General features: G+C 36.8%; 1 protein-coding gene across 1 annotated transcript in view; it reads left to right on the top strand.

The window, feature by feature from the left end:
* Window positions 1-505: 505 nt before the first annotated feature.
* LOC306861853 (uncharacterized protein) overlaps window positions 506-24508 on the top strand; it is a gene marked incomplete at its 3' end in the record, with an annotated part of 63242 nt that continues 39239 nt past the window's right edge. The window contains exons 1-23 of the mRNA XM_079404332.1: window positions 506-557; window positions 6849-7029; window positions 7157-7316; window positions 9256-9349; window positions 10070-10243; window positions 11057-11220; window positions 11388-11517; window positions 11646-11762; window positions 11845-12000; window positions 14579-14695; window positions 14785-14931; window positions 15172-15291; window positions 16735-16893; window positions 17005-17118; window positions 17275-17424; window positions 18821-18958; window positions 19057-19203; window positions 19292-19411; window positions 21691-21837; window positions 22514-22777; window positions 23244-23383; window positions 23538-23661; window positions 23755-23898. Coding sequence (XP_079260458.1) covers window positions 6863-7029; window positions 7157-7316; window positions 9256-9349; window positions 10070-10243; window positions 11057-11220; window positions 11388-11517; window positions 11646-11762; window positions 11845-12000; window positions 14579-14695; window positions 14785-14931; window positions 15172-15291; window positions 16735-16893; window positions 17005-17118; window positions 17275-17424; window positions 18821-18958; window positions 19057-19203; window positions 19292-19411; window positions 21691-21837; window positions 22514-22777; window positions 23244-23383; window positions 23538-23661; window positions 23755-23898 — 3193 coding nt within the window. The 5' untranslated portion in view covers window positions 506-557; window positions 6849-6862. The remainder of the gene's footprint in view (window positions 558-6848; window positions 7030-7156; window positions 7317-9255; window positions 9350-10069; window positions 10244-11056; window positions 11221-11387; window positions 11518-11645; window positions 11763-11844; window positions 12001-14578; window positions 14696-14784; window positions 14932-15171; window positions 15292-16734; window positions 16894-17004; window positions 17119-17274; window positions 17425-18820; window positions 18959-19056; window positions 19204-19291; window positions 19412-21690; window positions 21838-22513; window positions 22778-23243; window positions 23384-23537; window positions 23662-23754; window positions 23899-24508) is intronic.

The raw sequence follows: 24508 nt of genomic DNA, 5'->3' as shown, positions 1-24508 counted from the left end.
CCGCTGTTGAATTTAAATACATGATGACACCCAGAGAGGAAAAAAACTTCTTGGTAGAACTTGATTGTGCAGTACCGACCTTTCTTAACCTTAAACAATTATCTTTTATTTGAATAATACCTGTCTCTATATAAGTGTTATTCATTTCTTAACCGGCACTCAGCAGGCCTGCGCAGCCATAACTGACAGGATAAATGTGCAGGATTATATAGGCGATTTTCAGCAAAGATTCAGCGATTACACTGACTCTGCTAACAGAATATATCAAAACGATTATTCTGAATGTGTGTATATGCATATGTATGACGATACCGATCTCTCTTCCTCTGTTTTACAGATAAAAGGGAGAGAGCATAGCAGCTAAATAAAGCAAAGAGCAAGCCCGTCTCAGGACATCAGTCCAAAGAAGAGGATCTGCCGGCAGAGAGATAAGAGGGGGAGGACAGGGAACGAAAGAGAGAGTTGGAGGACAAGAGAGAGAATGGGATATAGCGGCATGTGGATCTTCCTCTTGTCCCTGTCTCTCGTCTATCAAAGCGCCACTGCAGAGGCTGAAGGTAGACTGTTGACTCACGCTTTATCTACATGCGATAGGGCCTCTTCAGTCCCCAGTGAACTGCCAATATCCCACCCTTCAATCAATCACACTCTGAAAATGTTGCAGGCAGGGTCCAAAATGAACACTTGCCAAGCACTAAATGCGGGTAAAATTTGGTGAGCAACTAAAGTTTAGTTAATCTCAGTAGACACAATGATATACAACCTTTTGTGTTAGGATGTGAGTTAAAAGTTAAAACCAAGGAAAACATCAAAGAAGAGAAAAATAAAATATTATATTAAATATATTAAATATTGAAAATTCCTTCATTTTTCTTTAGTTCTTGATTTGACTAGGATTTAAGAAGTTTTTTTCTTTGCTTCATACTCCAGGATTTCATACAAATTATTTTTTAAAATGCTATATAGATAAGTTGATATGCTAGATCCTAGTTAATAAGTTGGACCGGACAAATACGTATGCTGATGCATAACTAATCAGTTATGTTATTAAAGTGAGACAACAGAAACACCAAATTATTTTATTGTATTAGTTGAATAATTAATCATTAATTAGCTTTTTATCTATTCAGTTTAATTATTTTATTTTATATTTTATTTTATTTTATTAGTTGAATAATTCATCAATTACTTCCATGTCGGTGCTTATCTAATTATATTTTCATTTTATTTTATTTTACTTTTACTGCTGTCACTCTGTACTATTTTTGTCCTGGAAAAAGCCCCCCCAAAAATCTTTGAACCCACATACCCTCACAAATTTCTTATGTTGCGTGAAGTTTAGCAATAGGGAAGTCCATCTTCAATCATGTCCATATGTGTCAGTTCTCGTCTGTCTGCACACCTGAAGAGACTGTACAGGTGGAGTTGAAGTGGACACAGAGTTCTTTCCACATGTGTCCTGCTGAGTCAGCAGGTTCTGTCTGCGGGCCATCTGCACACCTCCTGCAGCTTGATACCTTTGGTTTGAGCCTTTTCAGATAAATCACTGTACCCCTCTCTGATTTCCATCACCACAGATCCGTCTGCAAAGAAATCAGTGTGTGTGTGTTTATGTTTCACCTTGAACTGTGTGTGTGAGGAGGGAGAGAGAGACAGAGTGGGAAGGAGCGAGAATGTGAAACATATTGAATTCATGCAGGATGGTTTTAGAGAAGTCTGTCAGGACCAATTACTGACTGAGGCTTTAATGCCCTGAAACACAGTTTGCAGTGACAGACACTTGACTATGAAATGGAAAGAATGTACTTTCCGAGGTCACGTCCTTGTACTCTTTCAGTATCGCACCTGCTTTATGTCGAAATCCTGTTAAATGTAAAAGCACGAGTCATCTAACCCCGGTAATCAACCCTTATAACTGTAAATACACAGGCAGTCACTTTTCATTGCTGTCAAGGCCTTGTTGTCATGGTAATGGCCTGCCAGTTGCTTTAAAATTATGTAAATGTTTGCTTAATAACCTTTATCTTCACTGACTTTGAGTCAGCACTGAACAAGCTCTTTTAAGTTGTATCATGTTAAACCACATCATCTTCACAGGCTGATGATTTTAATCTAGCAGCAGATGATTCCAGGTGGGTGCTGCACATTGGTGGTGGATGAGAAGATTCCCCCCCCCCCTTCCATGTAAAGCGCTTTGAGTACCCAGAAAAGCGCTATATAAATGTAACAGATTAAATGTAAGAGATTATTAGTGTAATCCTCTATGCACACAACTGCACGGTCTGCAGACGAGATGTATAGAAAGTCAAACTGAAGAAGATCTGTTTATTGTGCTGTATGCAATGAAGAGTCTGTCCTGACGTGGCAGTGCTGCATTGTGGCTCTTGTGGGTTGAAGTTATCGCTGTCAGTGCTGATTCGCAAAAATAGGGTAAACGTACCTATTAAGGTCACGTACCCATTAAGCACACTTCCATTTTTGAGATCAGATTATAAAAAGAAAAAAATATTTATTATCCTACTTGATGTCTTAACCAATTGATATGTTTGTTACTATATACCTATATAATTTCAAGTCAATCAGATCATTGCACACTGAGATATGATCTCATATATTCACACTATTTCATATATATTGTTAATAATAGTTGTTCATATTAAAATATGTATGAACTTAATACATGACTATTATACTACTATATTATTACTACTATATAGACTATTTATTTAGCACAAATCCTGTCATTTTAATAAATATTACATTAAATTTATAAAATATTGTTGCTGTTCCAATTAAGCTCAGTGTGCTCTTTTTAAGCTCTTCCACATTGGCCGTCTATGTAAATACTTCATAAACAGACTTTAAATATTAACTGGTGTCACATTAAGTTAATCGATTTTCTATGGATTCTGTCAATTCAAATCTGCAGACTGGCTCTGATCTTTGGCAACAAGCATCAACTTTTTCAGACTGTAAATCTGTGGAAAATCGGGGCAAAAATTGAAGCCTTAAGAGATTATAGATAAATTGACATCCATTTAATACGAGGCTTCATAATGAGGCTAGTTTCTGTGTTCATCCCCATGAATTAAATATTTTATTGGGTTTGGGTTTGTTTTGATTTCAGAGCTCAAAACTTTCTTTACCTGCTTCTACATCACTGCCTGTTTAGCCCCACCCACTGATTTGTGCACATAGTAGGTAAATGACAAGAGTGGCAAACACAGGTCTACGCAGAAACTGTTAAAACTCTTAGAAATTGGTCCTTTATTCACTTTTAGAAAGATGAAAACTAAAAGACGATGCTGTGCTGACTGTATTGGAAGTGCAAGTAACCGTTTTTTTATTACGTGATCACTATTGCTTTGTCTGTCATTACAGATCGTTTGATATGTACTGAGTATTTATGCGTTTTTATCCTAAATGACAGCAGCATCCATCTGTGAAGGATGTAGGCTGTCAAACATACACAACTATTAGCCAATCATAGCAGTGGGCATTTACTTCTGAGTCTACGCCTATTCAAATAGAGCGTTCTGATTTGGAGGGTCAAAACAGGACAGAAAATAGCCTATTACTTTTAAATTATGTTTTTTTATGTAAAAATCTTGATAACATTATAAGTGGACCTCAGAGAAGAGTACAAAATAAAAAAGGCAGTTCTTGACCCCTTTAAGGGTATTGGGGGAGATTTTGGATGCAGCCCAAGTCATTTAAACATTAGGGATGTCAATCTGTCCAGTTACGAAGGATAAGTGATTGTGAATCAGTTTCACCTACTTTGGTGCTTTTGGTACATGAGGGCCTGTAGTGCGACCCATGCTCATCCCAGCACTGTGCAGCTGAATTGGCATTTGCCAATGAATGCCAGAACTGGCAGGTCCACCATTGGTGCCCCGTTCTCTTCATGGAGGCAAGCAGGTTCACACGTAGCAAGTGACAGACGTGAAAGAGTTTGGAGATGCCATGATGAACGTTTTGCTGTCTGCAACATCATAAATTATGACCAGTGGGTCAGTGATGGTCTCACAGACCTCCACTTGCTAGTCAAAGGTACTTTTACTGCTGTTAGGTACCAGGATGAAATCCTCACAGCCATTGTCAGATCTTATGCTGATGCAGTGGGCCCTGGGTTCTTCCTGGCAATGGCAATGCCCGACCTCATGTGGCCAGAGTGTGTAGGTAGTTTCTGGATGACAAAGGCATTGATGCCATCTACATGTCCTCGCATTCGCCAGACCTGAATCCAGAACATTTGGGACATTGTGTATTGGAGCATCCAAAGCATCCAAGTAGCAAGTGTCCAGGAGCCAGTGCTGAGAGATTACTTGCTAATTGTAGTCTGTTGCTTCTTCCGAATTTTAGTGAATAACATACTCCGTTACATTAAACAGTTTAGATAATATAATCAGACTACTTTTAGATTACTTTTGACTTAACACATTCATCACATTGATTTAAATAGAATAATCGTGTACCACATGTAACCAGGAGCCCTTTGATGCCCTGATCCGTGTCTGGGAGAAGATCTCCCAGGAAAACCATCCACCATCTCATCAGGAGCATGAATAAGCCAATGATTTTCAGTATGATTTTGAATCCAGCCCTTAGTGGATTTATGATCTTGGTTTCCGTTGACCATTGTAACATCCTGTCATTTTGTAACAAGTATATATAGATGGTTGATGGGCATGCTGAATGCAATGTTCACCCCTGAATTAAGATGCTTGGACTGAGAGGACAGCTGCCAAATTAAGATTTTTCCATTCCGTCTGTCCTCATCTCTCTGCCACTGGTTGAATGCCTCTAGACCTTTAGCTCTGCCTGCAGAGAGTGTTCTCACTGGACCGTTAAAGTTTGCTTTTGATGAACTTCCCTATTGCATGAAAGCAGTTTTCTCTCTTAGAATGCTGTATATGAGTGATAAATCACTAAAGCCTGCAGTGTTTGTTCCCCTCTGATGTGGGTGGCACAGATTTTCCCAACTCTGTGCAGCAACTTTTCCGGAAATGAGATTTAACTTTTTATGTAGTTCCTGCCGGATGATCTATAACGTTGTGCTGTTTAATGCATATACTTTTGTTTCCAGAGCTCTATTGTGTTCTGATTTTATAATAGCGTCTGTCATCTTGTGGTTGTTGGGGGAAAAAAGAACATTTCAAAGCATTCTTCTGAGAGCAAGTTAGAGGCGTTGAAAAGCTTGGGATGTACTTGTTGTCTTCAGTTTTGTTTTATTTCAGCTGTGGGTGTGTGAAACTGTTCTCTTATCTGTGAGATCTGACTGTATATTGTCCGTTGCTATAAATCTAATCTATTACTGATTAGCTCCTGCCTAAAACAGCTCATCTTTGGAGAGTTAACTGATTCTATGGACAGCTGCAGTGCCAGACATCTCAAGTTTCACAGTGATTGTGCAATCATCTTATGACCAAGGCCACATTTGCAGCAATCAAAGACAGAAGTAAATTCATATTTGGATGCAGTTTAAGGATGAACACTACCAGAAAAGAAGCTCAGAAAACATCCTGAAACTGTAGGTCATATGAAACCATAACAAGCACTGGATGATTGTACTTTTATTCTGATCAGGACTTATTCTGAGCCTTTAGCTGCTCTTTCTGTTTAATGTGGTTTCTAAAGTGCAGGTCACTTGGCATAAATTTACCAGCTCTTAAAATCTATATATTCTCTGAGTCTACACTGCCATCTAATGGTGGCCAGACACATTGTTGCTGGGTGTGAACAAGAAGGCCTTAATAAAGAATGAGATTGGGCCCTTCAAAAATATTATTCAAAACTGAGCTAAGAATGTCAAGTCAGTTCAGTTCCTGAATTTTATTGAAATACAATGCAAAAATGTAATTTAATTTCATACTAAGTATACAACCAGGAAAAGTCATATTTGATTGATTTTTGAGAGTGGTTAAATGAATTTTAATTATTTTGATAACACTTAATTAATGCAATAACAATAACTAACAATCTGCAATACATCTGTGACAGTGTAACGTTAGTAAAAAAAAAAAAAGTAAATGTAAAAAATTAACTATGTAATGTTCATTGTTACATGTTAGCTCAGGTCCATTAAATAATATTAACAGATACAAATGTTAAATGTTGAAATTAATATTAACTAATATTAACAAATGCTTTAGAAGTGTTTTATTGTTATTTTATGTTAACTAATGTAATTACCTAATGTTAACAAGTGGAAACTTTTTGTAAAATGTTTTGTATTATCTTTTCCCAGTTTTTCCATTATCATATGCAAAATGTGTGAGATATTACCAGATATATTTTAATTGACATAAGTAATTAATCAATATTTATTATGTTACCTATTAAAAATTATATTTTATTTAAATATGATTTCAATATATGTAAAAATTAAAACAAATGACTAAATGATTCAATTCATTTAATGTTTATGTTATGAGCCCTATTGACAATGTACATATAATAGACAAGGCTTTTATTTGGACTAATGAAATATACCTCTATTGTGTTTGTTGATTTTCTATGATATAATTCAGAAATCCATCTTGCTGTCAAAACAATTCAGCTTTCTGTGGTGTGTGTGTGTGTGTGTCAAATCCCCCTGAATTATGCCCAACTTTCTCAATATGAAATATTAGTCATCTTATTAGAACAATTTAATTTATGTAACAGTCTCAGCCATGATAAAATAAGATAATTAGCAAAAAAAAAAAAAAAAAAATATATATATATATATATATATATATATATGTATATATATATATATATATATATATATATGTATATATATATATATGTATATATATATATATATATATTTTATTTTTTATTTATTTTTTTTATTTTTTCAGTATGTCGTACAGCCATGCCTGCTGATATTGTGTTCCTGGTGGATGATTCCTGGTCAGTGGGTCCGACCAGCTTCCAGCAGATCAAAGAGTTCATAGCGGACATCATCCGAGCCTTCCAGGGAAGTGTGGTTGGACAGGAAGGCAATCGCTTTGGAGTGATTGTGTATTCTGACTTGCCCAGGTCAGTATGATCTTCGGAGAGCTGATTTCTCCTATAATATAATGGATATGTGTATATTCCTGACCTTAGTAAGCACAAATGGACTGCTTTGAATCCTCCATATGCATCTGGCTGTGTCCTTGTTTAGGATGCGTATAGCTCTGACGGATTATTCGACTCTGGAGGAAGTGCTGAGAGCCGTGGAGGAGGTGCCATATGAGGGAGGCAACAGCCGCACCGGCTTGGCATTGGAATTCCTTGTCGAGTCTGTGTTCAGTCCTTCTATCATCAGAGACAACGCCCCAAAGGTGTGACTCTTCAATCACAATCTCTTCAAAACACCTTTTTCATGCCTAACCCAGCTGCGAAAGAAAAAGACCAACTTTACACTGCAAAATTGGCACAGATGTTGCATTATAAGTGCTTTATAAAAAAAAAGACAAGTTCACACGCAACAAAACCCATGTTAGAGGCACAACAGAGGTTTTAAAATGGCTTTTATACAGCATTGCATATTCACTCAAAATTTTAAGTGCCTTAACACGACAATCAGTTTGTCCACACTGATCACAATCTGCTGCAAGATATGACACAATCACAGCCAATCAGAAGATATTTGTCGTTTAATGTACAGTTATGAGGATTTAGATTTTGAACCAATAACATTTCGAAGTGGGTGGGGCTACACACTAAAAAAAATATTTTTTTAGTTTTTTTCTCAGTTATTCCATAGAAGAACAATACCAAATTTTTGGTTCCCCAAAGAACCTTTAAGTGAACAGTTCCTAAAAGAACCATTTTTTTTCTTAGTGTGGAGAACATTTCAATAGTCTTCCACCATAAAGAATCTTTTGTGGAATGGAAAGCTTCCATAGATGTTAGAGGTTCTTCATGGAACTATAGATGCCAATAAAGAACCTTTATTGTTAAGACTGTATAAAGGGCCCTTTGTTGAATAGAAAGATTTCATGGATGTTAAAGGTTCTTCATGGAACCATAGACTCCAATAAAGAGAGCAACTAGCATGACGATGCATAAATGTAAACCAATCAAACAACAAAGTCGTGCTGCTTGTCATGGTCACATACTGTTTTATTTGCACCTCAATACTGAATCTCAGTGATATCTGTACATTATTAAAACTGCAGCAAAGTTTTGAAATGCTACATTTCCAAATGAAACATCCTGTCACATATACACAGAACAACCTTCTAATTATATATCTCAAAGAGCTGCACCTGCAATCACTCCATTGATTCTGTCAGGACATCACGTCCTGCGCTGCAGTGCACACACTCTGCTCCGCAGTGTCCCACCCATCCTAATTTAGGGCTTGATTAGGATTCCAAACCGCACACAGCTGCTGGTCTTGCCATAGAGCACCTGGTGTGGAGAAATGAGCGGGCGTTTATAATGAACTGCAGAGATATCACCTTTTATTAAAACTCTCATCACATACATACACTGTAATGGCATGCTAGTGTAGAGTGCATAAAGATGAACCCAGACGCAGTACGACCAATGCTGGTGAACTTTAGGTGACCCAGGAGATGTTTCCTTTTCAGAATACTCATTTGTGAGTGTAAGCGACTTTGCAGGTTTGGATCTGCTGTGGTTGGGGAATTATGTATGCAATGAGATGATAATTCATGCTGTGTGCTTTCAAGGGCATCAGTATCAGCGTGATGCTCTTAATGGCAGATTGAGTCCTTTAATAGAAATTCACACTTTTGGGAGGATTTCATGAACGCTGACAAGTAAAAGTCCCAATCATATTTCACACCAAAAATCAAAAGAAAAAAAATCTGCATAAAGACAATAATGTTGTTGTTGTTTTCAATACCTTTTTTTTACATTATATTTTTCATGACATATAAGCATATTTCACCTCTTGGATTACTGTAATGCATTATGGCAATATATTACAGTAACGAGATTCATTGTTGAAAATAATAGGAAAAGTGAAAGTATGCATTGATGCATTTTTGTAACTAAAATGGGGTGAAAAAAAAATACTGATTGTCCTGAAAATGTCACAATGCAAAAATGTAATGTTCCTACTATAAATGTAGGCCTCATTTTCTATAAGCAAACCCTCCCCCCGAAGAATTAAGATATTAACCATTAATCTTTTGCATTGTGACAGTTTTAACTACAACTAAGCTCATATTTGAGTGTGAGATTCAACCTTTTGCATGTTGGGATCACTAAAGCATCACTTTATGTTTTTCTTTTTTTTGGCCTCAGATTTCTGTTCTGATCACTAATGGCCAATCAGATGATCCGGTGGACGGTCCAGCTAAAGCTGTAACAGATAGTGGGATTTCCCTGTTTGCTGTGGGTGAGTTGAAAGCTTTGTATTTATGTCAGAAGTGTTTGTGTTGTAGTTTGAATGAGCATGACGCGTCTGTTTGCACTCCCTCATGTTTTGACGTGTGGCTCAGAGTAACTATAGTACAGTGATTTACAGTGAATGGTAATACTGGTGAACAAGGCAAGACATAAAACAAGTGTATGTTTGTGTGTGTCAGCCATGTTTCCTTGACTTTCTCACGCTCTTTCTGTTTTGACGCCCAAAGTGCTGAAATAATTATAGCTCATTACCTGGTGGCCAACTAATTGCTGTAATTTTTCATCAAGCCCATTCTTCCTTGCCCCCCTTCATCACACACACACACACACACACACACACACACACACACAGAGACACAGTGCCCTGCCTTTCTAATCAGTTTTCCCAGAGAGACGTGAATATATCAGGCCGTTTGACACATCTTTGAGACACATGTAAAGCAGGGTTACATGCAGTGACTTTCTCCCATCATCACTTTACAGCTGATACACTGTCTGATAACACTTCAGTGGGTCTGAGACACATGAGGGTCATTTCATTACACACACACCTGGCCTCCATGTTATGACAATTTTAAAATCAAGTCACGTTGGAGTTGTTACATAGTGGTTAATGTGACCTGCAACGTGCCCTGATTCCATAATATGTAAGAAATGATGATGTCAAACTGTGTATAATCTGTGTTATTTTGACTGGTGTGTGTCTCAGGGGTGAGGGACGCCAATCAGGCTGAGTTGAGAAAAATCGTCACAGAACCCCATGAGGAACATCTACTGCTCAGCCCAGATTTCTTCTTCCTGGAGAACCTTCTTCCCAAACTCTCTCGTCGCATCTGCTTCACTGCTTCGGAACCTCCCCGACCTGTTAAGCAAAAGCCACCTGGTAAAACCACCATTTTTTCTTATGAAAAATGAAACTTTGATTGATTGATTGATTGTAACCAAAGGTTTTTATTGTAGTCATTACAGTTCAACTTCGCTAAACCCTCACCCCCTTGGTTACTTTTGTTCCCAGACAAGCTTTACAGAAGATACCATAAAAAAAGGGAGATTTATGTGAATAGTTTTAGGTAACATGTTTATGTATAACACGTTATAAAAGCAATTTTAATGCAATAATTATGCCTTGTAAAGCACCAAATAATGCATTGTACAATCTCATGAATTATTGTAACACAGTTAATACAATATAACACTTATCATCTCATTGTTACACTATGCATTTTAAATTTGGTTATGATTATTTACAGTACAACAAGATATAATGTATTACAATGCATTATGCATTATACCCTTTAATAACCCTTTATGATGCATTATACATAAAGCCTTTATTCAAGTGTAACTCGGGTTTATTTACAGTAAAATGCACATAATTAGTCATTATTTGGTTAGTTTTTTGTTTGTTTGGTTATTTTAAATTCAACAATGTTAAATCAAATTGCACAGTAAAATGAGCAACACGAGTTATTGCTTCTATTTATGACCTAAATGTGTACATAAATTATTTAACATTAATTTTGTGGGCTAAATGACCTGCCGTTTTTACAAACTTTTAAATCATTTCCACAGATACTTAATTGACTTGCATTAGAAAAGTGCAAAATATTGACTGATTGATTATAAATCGGGCAGCAATGGAGCTCAGTGACTAGCTAATTCTATCTTATCCTGTGTGCTGTTCTGTCTGCTGTAGTGGTGGAGAGGATTGTAGGACCTAAAGATCTGCAAGTGAGCGAGCTGAGTTACAGCTCTCTGCAGCTGACCTGGAGTCAGGCCACAGGAGACGTTACCGGCTACAGGCTGCTCATCACCCCTGTGTCTCCAAAGGGCCATCTGCTCCCAGCACAGCAGAGACAGGTGAGACACGGTCACCTGTGCATATGTACACCCCACGCAGCAGAGCACAGCAGATGGAAGGCTGCACATGGACCAGTTTTCTTTATGTGGCAATAAGCTAATACTGTATGTTTACTGTGTATTTGCAAGTGTGCATGTGTGGATATTCTTTCCTTTTTGTCTCTCAGATTGATCTGAAGGGAGATATTAGTAGTACTCCAGTAACCGGGATGAGTCCTAAGACTGAGTACTCCCTGACTTTATATGCCATCTATCCCGGACGCATTGGAGAATCTGCCACTATTACCACAGAAACCAGTGCGTTTTGAACTTTACACACTAAAAATGTTTCTAAGCATGATAAATATACATCTTTCATTTATTTGTAAGCAAACTTTCCCATTGTCTAAATGCAGTGGCTCAGCGTGCATATGCTTTCTTTTCAGCTGTTCTGCCCCCGGTTTCGAACTTCCGTGTGGTTGAAGAAGGGCTGTTCTCTTTACGCCTGGGATGGACGTCTTCGCTTGGAAAAATTTATAAATATAAAATTTATGTTCCAAGAAGTGAGAAATCAGCGCACACTCTGAGACTGAATATGAGATAATTAAAGATGTTGTTTTAAGAAATTCCTTCATTTGTTCTCAGCAGACAGACCCGGCCTCATTTATGATCAGATACTGTCGGGTGACGCCTCCTCTCACGTGATTGACACTTTAGAAGAGGACAAGGAGTACACAGTCAATATCTACGCCATCTACCCAGAGGGTCCCAGTGAGACTGTTTCTGTCTCCGGGAAAACTTGTAAGTCTGTCTTCTATCTTCTGTTTCGTTCCTTTTATAGTATAGTTTCATCTGATGCCTCGTACAAATTCTGCCCTTCCAAAATAATAGTGCCACAAGGATGGCATCAGAAACTTTATGTACTGTACCAAAGCACTGAATAATCCCCATACTAATGTACCATCATGGTATTAGGTACAGGTGCATCTAAAAAAATTAGAATATCGTGAAAAAGTGTATTTTTTCTTGTAACTTTTTTCAAAAAGTGAAAATTTCATATATTCTAGATTCATTGCATGTAAAGTAAAACATTTCAAACGTTTTTTGTTTTAATTTTGATGATTAGAGCTTACAGCTCATGAAAGCCAAAAATCCAGTATCTCAAAATATTAGAATATTTACATTTGAGTTTCAATAAATGACCATCCCTACAGTATAAATTCAGGGTATCTCTTGTTTTTTGAAACCACAATAATGGAGAAGACTGCTGACTTGGCAATGATCCAGAAGACAATCACTGACACCCTCCACAAAGAGGGTAAGTCACAGAAGGTCATTACTGAAAGGGGTGGCTGTTCACAGAGTGCTGTATCAAAGCATATTAAATGCAAAGTTGACTGGAAGGAAGAAATTGGGTAGGAAAAGGTGCACAAGCAACAGGGATGACCACAAGCCTGAGAATAATGTCAAGCAAAGCCGATTCAAACACTTGGGAGAGCTTCACAAGGAGTGGACTGAAGCTGGAGTCAGTGCATCAAGAGTCACCACGCTCAGACGTCTTCAGGAAAAGGGCTATCAAGCCACTTCTGAAACAGAAACAATGTCAGAAGCGTCTTACCTAGGCTACGGAGAAAAATAACTGGTCCAAAGTCCTCTTTTAAGATAAAAGTAAATTTTGCTTTTCATTTGGAAATCAAGGTCTGGAGGAAGAGTGGAGAGGCACAGAATCCAAGCTGCTTGAAGTCCAGTGTGAAGTTTCCACAGTCAGTGATGATTTGGGGTGCCGTGACGTCTGCAGGTGTTGGTCCATTGTGTTTTATCAAGTCCAAAGTCAATGCAGCCGTCCACCAGGAGATTTTGGAGCACTTTATACTTCCGTCTGCTGACGAGCTTTATGGAGATGCTGATTTCATTTTCCAGCAGGACTTTAGCACCTGCCCACAGTGCCAAAACCACTTCCAATTGGTTTGCTGATCATGATATTACTGTGCTTGATTGGCCAGCCAACATGCCTGACCTGAAGCCCATATGGAATTTATGGGATATTTTCAAGAGGAAGATGAGAAACAGTCGATCCAACAATCCAGATGAGCTGAAGGCTCAATAGTGCCTCAGCAGAGCCACAGGCTGATCGCTTCCATGCCATTCCTCACTATTGCTGGAGTTTGTGCTAAAGGAGCCCCATCCAAGTACTGAGTGCATAAATGAACATACTTTTAAACATACCTTTACATAACTTTAACTTTTCTGTTTTGCAAATCCTTTTTTTGATTGATCTTAGGAAATATTTGAATATTTTGAGATACTGGATTTTTCATTTTCATGAGCTGTAAGCTCTAATCATCAAAATTAAAACAAAAAACTTTTGATTTTACATGTAATGAATCTAAAATATATTAAAGTTTCACTTTTTGAAATAAGTTACAAGAAAAAATGTACTTTTTCACGATAATCAAATTTTTTGAGATGCACCTGTACATAAATTTGGTAGTCTAATAAGGTTTGTACAATGGTGAATGTCCAAAAAAAAAAAAAAAGGAAAGCTCTTTCTGTTTAGACTTCCTATTTCATGCCCACTTTATATACACACATGATAGTTTTTTGTTGGTATTCTGTTTACAAAACATAGATAAAACAGCATATTATACACACATATGTGTATATTATACTTATAAATATATACAGTGCTGGCCCGTAGGGTTGTGGGGCCCTAGGCAAGATCATGAAAATGGGCCCCATTGTAAAAACTATCATAGCAATTTGACAAGTGAAGAGAAAACACATAAAATGACAATTTTAATATTTAAGCTTAAATGTGCTTGAAGTGTAACTTCAACATTTATATGTAAAAATATTTAAACAGATTTTAACAAAAGGAGTGCAAGTGAGCTTGAGTAAATAAACATACACAGATAAATAAAATAAAATATAAATGTAGTATACATAAAAACTAAATAAAATATCCAGACCATAAACAAAATAAAAAGGACACAAATATGCATAAATAACAAGAAATGCAGACTATAATATTATTATTATTATAAATAGTTTATTATTGTTTATTATTGTAAAAATATTTTATATTTGTTAATAATTATTGTTAATAATAATAATAGTAATAATAATAATTGAAGTGAAATTTTGTATTAAATGGTTTGGCTTGAATTATTGTGTGCATTACTGGTTTAACCACTAGATGGTAGTGTAACACATATCTTCATGAAGAAACCTTTAACATAAAATATACAACGTCCTCTTGTGTTTTATGTATTTATTTATTTATTTTCTGTTCAACTTTAGTAAAACAATTATATATTTTTTTATAATGCATTATCGTCCTATTAAAAACTCTGCACTTATACTTCTCTGTGTGTTGCAGTGAAACTGGTCCCAGTTGATAAACTGCTGGTGCAGAACGCCACAACAGACACAGTTCAGGCCCGCTGGTCGTCTGTCAGAGGCGCCACAGGATACAGACTCACCTGGTCATCATCAGGTAACAAGCGCTGAGCTGCTTCAATATTAAATGCAGCCTATTTAAAAACATAAATGCACATGCACATCTCTACTTCCATATTTCCGCAGAGGGACACATAGAAAACGTGAACCTGGGAGACAACTTTAATTTCTACATGGTGCAGGGCCTGCATGCTGGCACAGAGTACACCGTCACCATCAACCCCATCTTTGTGGACATTGAAGGGCCTATTACCTCTGCCAAAGCTAAGACATGTGAGTGCTACACTTCAACCATAAGGGGCCATTTACACAGGACACATGCTTGCTTTCCAAAACAGCTGGATGGAGCCAATGCAATGGAACCAGGGTTTCAATATATGTTATTTAACTCAACACAGTGTCTTAAAAACAGCTAGACACTGAAAATAGCGCAGACTGAATGTGAAAAGCTACAATACTGCTAACAAACGATGCCACGTGTGAAGATGCTGATGCTCTCTCTCTTTATCTCAGTGGAAAGCAGTGCAGTACAGACCCTGAGAGCGTCTGCGGTGAGCACTAGCAGCGCTGTTACTTCGTGGAACGCTGTACCTGGAGCCACAGGCTACAGATTGGCCTGGGGCCCTACTGCAGGTACCTATATAAGTACCTTTTTTCCATCTCTGTGTCCTGCATTTGGCCGTTCGCCACTTTCCAGTTTCACTTTGTAGTCTGTTTCTTTTTTCATTTCCCCCCTCTCTCTGATTTATAGTCTCTTTTTCATGGAAGCGACAGGTTGGTGACAACATGAGGTGTCGCTGTGCCGTCTCATGACTCATGCCGTCAACTTTATCTGTGTGTTTAAGAGAAATTGTGTGTGTGTGTGTGAGTTTTGGGGCTCTGTTTGAGAGAAATGAATTGATGGCACCTCAGAGCACCTCCAAAAGTAGAGTCTTTGAAAGTGACTCCTTTCTGTCACGGTGATGGGCTGCGGGCATCTGCTTTAAAAGAACGACCTGGAAGAACATTCTGATGAAGGAGAGCTCTGTGACTCACACCACACGCTCTGACACGTACATATAGATGAGTCTGAGGATGAGTTTATGGAGAAAGGGGAAAGAAACAGAGGGCTAGAGAGACTAAATTAGAAGTTAGATGTTAAGTATTTTTAATTATAAATTATTTATATATATATATATGTATGTATGTATGTATGTATGTGTATATATATATATATATATATATATATATATATATATATATATATATATATATATATATATATATATATATATAAAATATTAAATATACAATGTTGATGTGTATTTGTATGAATTATTATACAAATAGAAATATATTAATTTTATTTTATATATATATATATATATATATATACATTTACATTTATGCATTTAGCAGACGCTTTTATCCAAAGCGACTTACATTGAATTCAAGTTACAGTTTTTACATTTTATCAGCTCTTGCTTTCCCTGGGAATCGAACCCATGACCTTGGCGTTGCTAGCGCCATGCTCTATTATTTGAGCTACAGGAAAGCCCTGTAGCTCAAATATATATACACAGTATATAAGAAGGGAATGGTTGTGTGGCCAAGTATGGTGACCCATACTCAGAATTTGTGCTCTGCATTTAACCCAACCAATGCTGCGGCGCCCGGGGAGCAGTTGGGGGTTCGGTGCCTTGCTCAAGGGTCTCACCTCAGTTGTGGTATTGAGGGTGGAGAGAGTGTTGGTTATTCACCCACCCTACCTACAATCCCTGCCGGACCTGAGACTCGAACCTGCGACCTTCGGGATACAACTCCGACTCTCTATCCATTAGGCCACGACTGCCCTAAATAAATTAATAAAGTTAATATATATATATATATATATATATATGAAGAGTTCAGATGCAAAAGCCTCTAAGTGCCGTCTGAAATTTTCTTCTAAAATTTTTCTCAGGCTCCTATGTTTATGTTCAGTTATTTCACTTTAATGGCAAAGAAAAGAACCTATTCATATATATATATATTTGATGATATATACTTTTTTAGCCATTTATAAATACATACTTGTGTGTATTTATGTATGTGAAGAGTTCACAGGGAGAGATCGGCCCAGGCAGCTGGCTCTGAATGGCAGCACTACTGAGTATGTTCTGAAGAATCTGGTCCATGACACCGAGTATGTGCTTTCCCTTTACGTTCTCTTTGGTTCTGTGGTTGGTCCGGGCATCACCGCTACATTCAGGACCTGTGAGTGACCCGACACCTTGTCATGTTTCCTTGATAAACACATTCTGACAGTGATTATTTATATATTTGTGCTTGTTGGTTGGGTCTCATGTCATAAGTTCTGCTCCCCAGCGCCTCTTGGATATGTCTCAAATTTTAAAGTGACGTCATACACCAGCTCGTCCATCGATGTGGAATGGAGTCCTATTGTAGGGGCCACAGAGTACAAACTCACCTGGAGTTCAGGTAAAAATGTGGTACTTTTTGTACTTTTTATAACCCTATACTAAATTTCACGATAAAACATTGAATTTAAAATAAATCTGTCTAGTTTATTTTAATAAGACCCATTAAATTATGATATATTCCAAAAGGTTTTACAATGTTGATGTTCTCTCCCAGAATTTGTGAGTCCTCAGAGTCGGTATCTTGACCGCAGCATTTTACAGCACAGCATCACTGGTCTTCAGCCACAAACCCTTTATTCTGTCAGCATTCACGCTCTCTACAGCAACACAGAAGGACCAGAAATCACTCTCTCACAGCAAACAGGTACTGTTCACTACTTTGAACTTATTCACAGATTCACAAAAAAAACTTAATCTTTTTTGTATTGTTTCTGGATGTGTTAACTGTGTCCTCCTGTCTCAAGACACCCAAACATTCATTTAAAAGAAGATTCTGAGTTCATTACAAGTTTAGCTCAACTGGTGTGACATAGAGTTGATTTATACAAAAAATAATATCAACTCATCTCACCTTTTATTAAAAAAAAAAGGCAAACATCTGGATTACAATGAAACACTTACAATGGAGCCAATTTGTAAATATGAGAATATTCACCATTTCCATAGTATAGATATAAACAATGTGTTAACATGATTTTAGTGCGAAAAAGTCACTTACTAACCTATTTGGTGTAAAGTTATATCCAAGTTTTAGCAGATGAATTGACATGGTTTTATAAAATGACAACATTCCCATTTCCAACAAAAATTGGTCCCATTCACTTTCATTGTAAGTGCATCACCATACCAATTTTATAAGAAAACAAAGGACTAGTTAGAGTTATTTCTGTGGTAATAAACACACCAAAACCCGAAATCTGGACCTTAGATTATTCCTCTAAAACACTCTTATTGTTGCTTTACTGTTGCTAATTTCACATTTTCACAGTTACAGCCTCTTCATACTTGTATGCTGCTCCTTTTATTGTAGTCTGTGTTATACTAAGTCTTCCACAGTGTTTTATTTTGTTCCCTTTACTCTGTAGGAAAGCTGTACCAACAAATTTCGACTCTATTTAGTCTGGTTGGACTGCTCAGTTTGGCTCTGTGTCTTCTTGCAATGACAACTGTTCGACAGGCACATGCCAAAGCCTTAAGAAGAAAACTCTGCTCAGTTAATTAGGCACTTCAGACAGTCAGGGTCCAGGGATGTTCCTCCCATTGTTCCAATGGGATTGAGGGATATCATGAGATTGATTGATAGCCCCCATCTTTAGCAACCACAGCTGTATAGAGCAGTATTTTTACTGCAGCTCAGTGTGTTTCACAGCTGTCAGCTTCACTGTTATCAGCACATCTTCACAGTTTCACAGACAACACTGTGAAAAGCAGAAAGCGGCTACATTGCACTTAAACAAACACTGTATAAAAACTATAAATACCAAATAACATCACCTATGTATATTTAATACCATAATAATATTATTATTTATTTAACATGTTTTGACTTGAATATGCCATACATATTGGATTATAATTCCTCAAGAGTCATATTCTCTGGATTTAATATCTATAAAAATTAAAAATGTATATGAATAAATACAATTTTAATACATTTTAAATAATACATGCCTTTTAAAATAGAAAAAAAAATACTTATGTTTGAATTATTTCTATGAAAACTAGGTGTTACTGATTGTTTTACCTTTATGCATTTGCAGCCTCTTTGACAGACTTTGAGCTGATTGAGACAGTTCGGGAGGTAAAAGTTGTGGACATTGGTGCCAACTCATTCAAACTGGCCTGGAAGAAAACACCAGGGGTCACTGGGTACAAGATCACTTGGAGCCCTTTCCATGGTGGGTACCAGCAGCCCTCTTTTCAATCCGTTACAATTAACACTTGATTACAATCCATTCATCATCTTTACTCTGCTATTCTGTGTTTTTTCTCTTAGGTGGAGAAAAAAAGAGTGAGGTTGTATCTTCTTCTGCCACGTCCTTCACCATCATTGATTTGCCTGCCAGTTCTGCATACAAGATCCAGGTTTCTGCAGTGGTCAGAAGCAAAGAGGGAAGTCCAGTAATGGTGACCGCCCGCACATGTGAGTCGCTTTTAATATTTCAACCTGCTTGTTTTCATGTAAATGTACAGCAATAAGTATTTGAATTAATGTTGCTGTTGTGTTACAGTGGATCTGCCCAAGGTGACTGGATTCAGTGCTCTGAACACCACCGACAACAGCACTGTACTGAACTGGACCATTGTAACTGGAGCATCTGGATACCTGCTGTCCTGGAGACATATATCAGGTCAGAAACATAAAAAAACAACTATAGACAGACTGCACCTTTGTTTACGCACATGACCTTCAATGTGTAAAAATATCCTAAATACAACTCAACAACTCCTTAACAAATGGAATTGTACTAGCTTCTTTTAAACATGCTATAGTCCAACCACTGTTAAAAAAGCATCATCTTGATCAGCATAATCTGAATAACTATAGACCCATATCTAAATGATCTTTCATCTCAGTTTTGGAAGAAGTTTGTTTATTCTCAGATTTCATTTTACTTGAGTACTTTTAATATTTTTGACACATTTCAGTCTGGGTTTAGAGAATTTCATAGTACTGAATCTGCCCTGTTGAAGGTTACTAATGATATTTTACTTTCCCTTGACTCTGGTTCTTGCTGTATCTTAATCATGCTTGATTTAAGTGCAGCATTTGATACAATAGATCATGACATCCTTCTTTAAAGACTTGATCAAGTAGCTGGTTTTCAGGGATCTGTGTTGAACTGGTTTGCTTCCTACCTTAAGGACAGATCTTTTTCTGTGAATTTGTGGAATTGTTTCACATCTCAGGCTCAAATTTCCTACGGTGTTCCACAGGGCTCTATTCTGGGATTCCTCTCCTTTTCTCCTTATATATGCTTCCACTCGGTTATATTTTTCAGAAACATAAATTATCATATCATCTCTATGCCGACAACACTCAACTTTATTTTCCTGTTAAAAACAATAACTGTTCTATGTCTACGCTGTTTGCATGTCTTCAGGACATTAAATGCTGGATGACTTGAATTGTTTACAGTTAAATAATGATAAAACTGAAATAATGGTTTTTGGTCCAACAGCTGTGTCCTCTGGCATTGTCAAGCAGCTTGGCCTTCTGTCATCAAATGTACGTGATCGTGTTAGAAACCTTGGTGTTGTCTTTGATCCTACATTGTCTTTTGATAAGCAGATTAGTACTGTTGTGAAAACATATTCTTTCAATTAAGATCAATTGCTAGAATCAAGAAGATGCTTTCCATGAAGGACCTTCAACTTCAAGGTTGGATTACTGTAACTCACTTTATCTGGGTCTGCCTAAATCATCTCTGAACCGATTGCAATTGGTGCAAAATGCTGCAGCCAGATTATTGACTGGCACCAGAAAACGTGAGCACAGTACCCCCGTTCTCGCCTCTCTACACTGGCTCAAGTTCCGTGTTTATTTTAAGATTTTGCTCTTTGTTTTTAAAGCTTTACATGGTTATGCTCCCCAGTATATTTGTAATTTCCTCATTCTGCATTCCACCTCTAGATCTCTTCGGTCATCTAGTCAATTTCTTCTCTCAGTCTCTTGTTCACATTTTAAAACTAAAGGTGACCTGGCTTTTGCTGTGGCAGCACCTAGGTTCTGGAAAAGTCTTCCCCTCCACATAAGATCTTCTCCTTCTATTTCTTTGTTTAAATCTGCTTTGAAACCCCATTTTTATTCTGTGTTTTAATTCTGTTTGAGGGTGTAAAATTTTATTTGTCCCTTTGTTTGTCTTGATTGGTATGTTTTTACTTTGTTTTATATTTGTTGTACAGCACTTTGGTTGCAACTCCTGTTGTTTTTAAATGTGCTTTATAAATACTAAACTAAACTAAATATGCATACATATAAATGGCATATAGTCCATGGTAATGGAGAAATGCAAAAATAAATAAAATGATAAATTATTTATGTATCATATGTTATTTTATTACAGTAGATTGACCTAGCTGATTCCTGGCTTTAGGCTCCAGCACTGCTCAGATGGTTTAGAACCTTTTATTTGTTAATGAGTGTTGCTAAATAGCAGGGAAAAACTCATTTCAGATAAGCTCTTGTAATAAGAGTTCCTCTCACAAAAGCCGTTTTGTCTGATATTCAAGACATAAAAAAAGAGAATAGACAGCGTAGATAAGGTCATTGAAGAGATCTGTGATTCATTCATGTTATCTTGATGACGTCAACAGGGTCTTCTGATGAGGATTGTTCATGCTTTGCATGAGCGTAAAGATTATGAGGAATTTAGATGTGGACTTTTATCTTAGCTTATGACACATACTGTAAGACACAGAACTCAGATTCTGGAAGTCGCTGTGCCCTTGAAGTGTTTTAAACTGATACAAAAGAGTTTATTGCATCTCAAATCTGTGGTAAAATTAATTTTTCTGCAGATGACAGACTCTCCCAGATGTTCCAGTTTTTGTTTCCTACACCTGTTTTGTCACATTCATGCTGACATTATTTTGTCCTAATGCAGTTGTCTATCTATGTTCTGTATAGAGGTGGACATCTCCTCTGATTTGCTGAGCTCTGGCTTCACCTCCTATAAGATCCGAGATCTCCTGTATGGCAGAACTTATATATTTTCCATCAGACCACTTTATGGGGAAGTGGAGGGTCCGGTCACAACCATCACTAAAAGGATCTGTAAGGCCTTAGCTCTGCAAATATCATTACCATTATAGTTGAAAATGTTGCTATTATTTATTTATAATGTTGCACTTATATTGTATGGCATGATTGAAGTATTAGACACATCTGGTGTAAATTATGTTCTGTCTTTGTGCTGAATGCTGATTAGGGAAGGAAAGGTTTCTGTTGGAAAGTGTATTTTTAAAACACACTTCAGTTCATATGTTTGGGGTCAGTGTGTGTTTTTAAGAAATTAATACTTTTATTCAGCGAGGACACATTAAATTGATCAAAATTGATAGTAAAACTTATAAAGTTACAAATGATTTCTATTTAAAAAAAAAATGCTGATCTCTGTATCTTTCTACTCACCAAAGAATCCTGAAACAAAAAAATATCACGGTTTCCATAAAAAATATTACGGAGCACAAACGTTTTCAAACATTGATATTAATAAAAAATGTTTCTTGAGCAGCAGATCAGCATATTAAAATGATTTCTGAAGGATTATGTGACACTGAAGACTAGAGTAATGTCTGCTGAAAATTCAGTTGCTATCACAGAAATGACACTTTTTTCATATATATTAACATATCAACATATTTCACAATATTACTATTTATACTGTGAATAGTGGTGTATAATAAAAGCAAAACTGGTTTGTTTGAGCTCAGGAATTTTTGTCTTACAGTGGGAGTTCCTCGTCTCATTCCTGTCCAGAGCCCCACGCCGGCCCCCGTTTCTGCTAATACCAAAATCAGTGACCTGCCCCTCCACACCACAAGCAGAAACACTCGCACCCCATTGGTCAAAGCCCCGAGCGCACCCACTACCACTCAGAGACTTGCTGTGAGGCCTAAGATCACCATTGGCCAAACGGCTTCAGCACTGACCAGAATTACCACAGTAAATGACCAAACCACCTTGTCTGTCGAGACACCTCCACCTGGACCAGGTCATTCCGATTAAACTGAGTCTTAATATTTTTTTTTTCTTTTAGTTTTCAAGTCAAATTTTCAAGTTTTAAAGAGTTTTTGTTTTTTTACATTTTAGATATTTTCCCTGATATCCATTTAAAATGTAAATTTAAGGTTTTATACACCAGAAACATCCATTGCTTAGTTTTCATGCCCTTTTCCCACCCTCTCAGTGACCCTTAGAATGAAACAGGCGGCTTTCATTGTTTTGCCTTTTTACACTTGTAAATGCCCCATTTGCATGTGAAATTTGAAACAAAAACTATTTCTAACAGGCGTTACATTGTCAACTTTACATCTGTGCTGGAATATACCACACAATTAAACTGTTAATAATCTATTTCCCATGATATGATGCCTTTAAGAAGTATAGAAATTTTACTGCACTGACTACACAATGTAAGCCTATACAATGTGAATGAATTGTGTGCTTCTTTCTGTTAGTGTGCGGCAGGGTGAAAGCAGATATTGTGTTTCTGGTCGATGAATCCTGGAGCATTGGAACTAATAACTTTGGCAAGCTGAAGGATTTCCTGTTTAGAATCGTCACCTACTTCCCCTCTATTGGACCTAAAGGAACACAGGTAGGACATGCTAATGCGCTATACTAAATTAAAGGCTTTCCACCTCATTTGGGATGATTCTTTGTCTTAGTCACTAAATCTATAGTCTCATGATGAGCACAAACATCTATTGTGCTGTAAGTGTGGACTAAACCATCTCATTAACTTGCCTTAGATAGCAGTAGCTCACTACAGTGATCAGCCCAGGATCGAGTTCAACTTTAACACTCACAAAGACCGTAACTCCGTTTTGAGAGCACTCCGTGAAGTCCGCTACGGAGGGGGGAACACAAAAACAGGTGCACAAATACATTCAAAGATTAAAAATTGTTAATGCTAAAAATTAGGGTGATGTCTCATTTAAAATGTGATGATTGTAAACGTGTGTGTAGGTCGTGGGATCAGCTATGTCCTTAGGGAGATGTTTCAGGAGTCTTTGGGTATGAGACAGGAAGTCCCTCACGTGTTAGTGTTACTGACAGACGGGAGAGCACAGGATGACGTAGAGCCACCATCTAGGATAGCACATGCTCTGGGTGAGTAATATCAATAATCGAATTGATATTATATTCGAACACATCTAAATATACAATGCTGTTCAAAAGTTTGGGGTCAGTAAGATTTGTTTAACGTTTTTGAAAGAAGTCTCTTCAAAAATACAGCAAAAACTGTAATATTGGAAAATATTTAGTGCTGTCAAATGATTAATTGCATCCAAAATAAAAGTTTTTGTTTACATTATATATGTGTACTGTGTATATTTATTATGTATATATAAATACACATACAGTATATATTTAGAAAATATTTACATTTATACATGTATATATTCATATTATTATATTTTATATTATATATACATATATTTAATATATAAACATGACATATTTTTCTGAAATATATACATGCATGGGTTTGTATTTATATAAACATAATACATATACACAGTATACACACATATATTATGTAAACAAAAACTTTTATATTGGATGCAATTTAAACAGCACTAAAAATATTATTATAATATAACTTTGGAAGATTTTTTCCACCATGGGATGAAAAATTAAATTAGAAAAGTAATTGAGTTTTTTCACAATTTATTTAATATTTCACAATTTTTGTCTCACAATTCAGAAAATTGTGATG

The sequence above is a fragment of the Barbus barbus genome, assembly GCF_936440315.1.
Source record: "Barbus barbus genome assembly, chromosome: 42".
Taxonomy (NCBI): Eukaryota; Metazoa; Chordata; class Actinopteri; order Cypriniformes; family Cyprinidae; genus Barbus; species Barbus barbus.
Note: the sequence above shows the minus strand (reverse complement) of the source record. Positions and strands in the feature narration are given on the sequence as shown.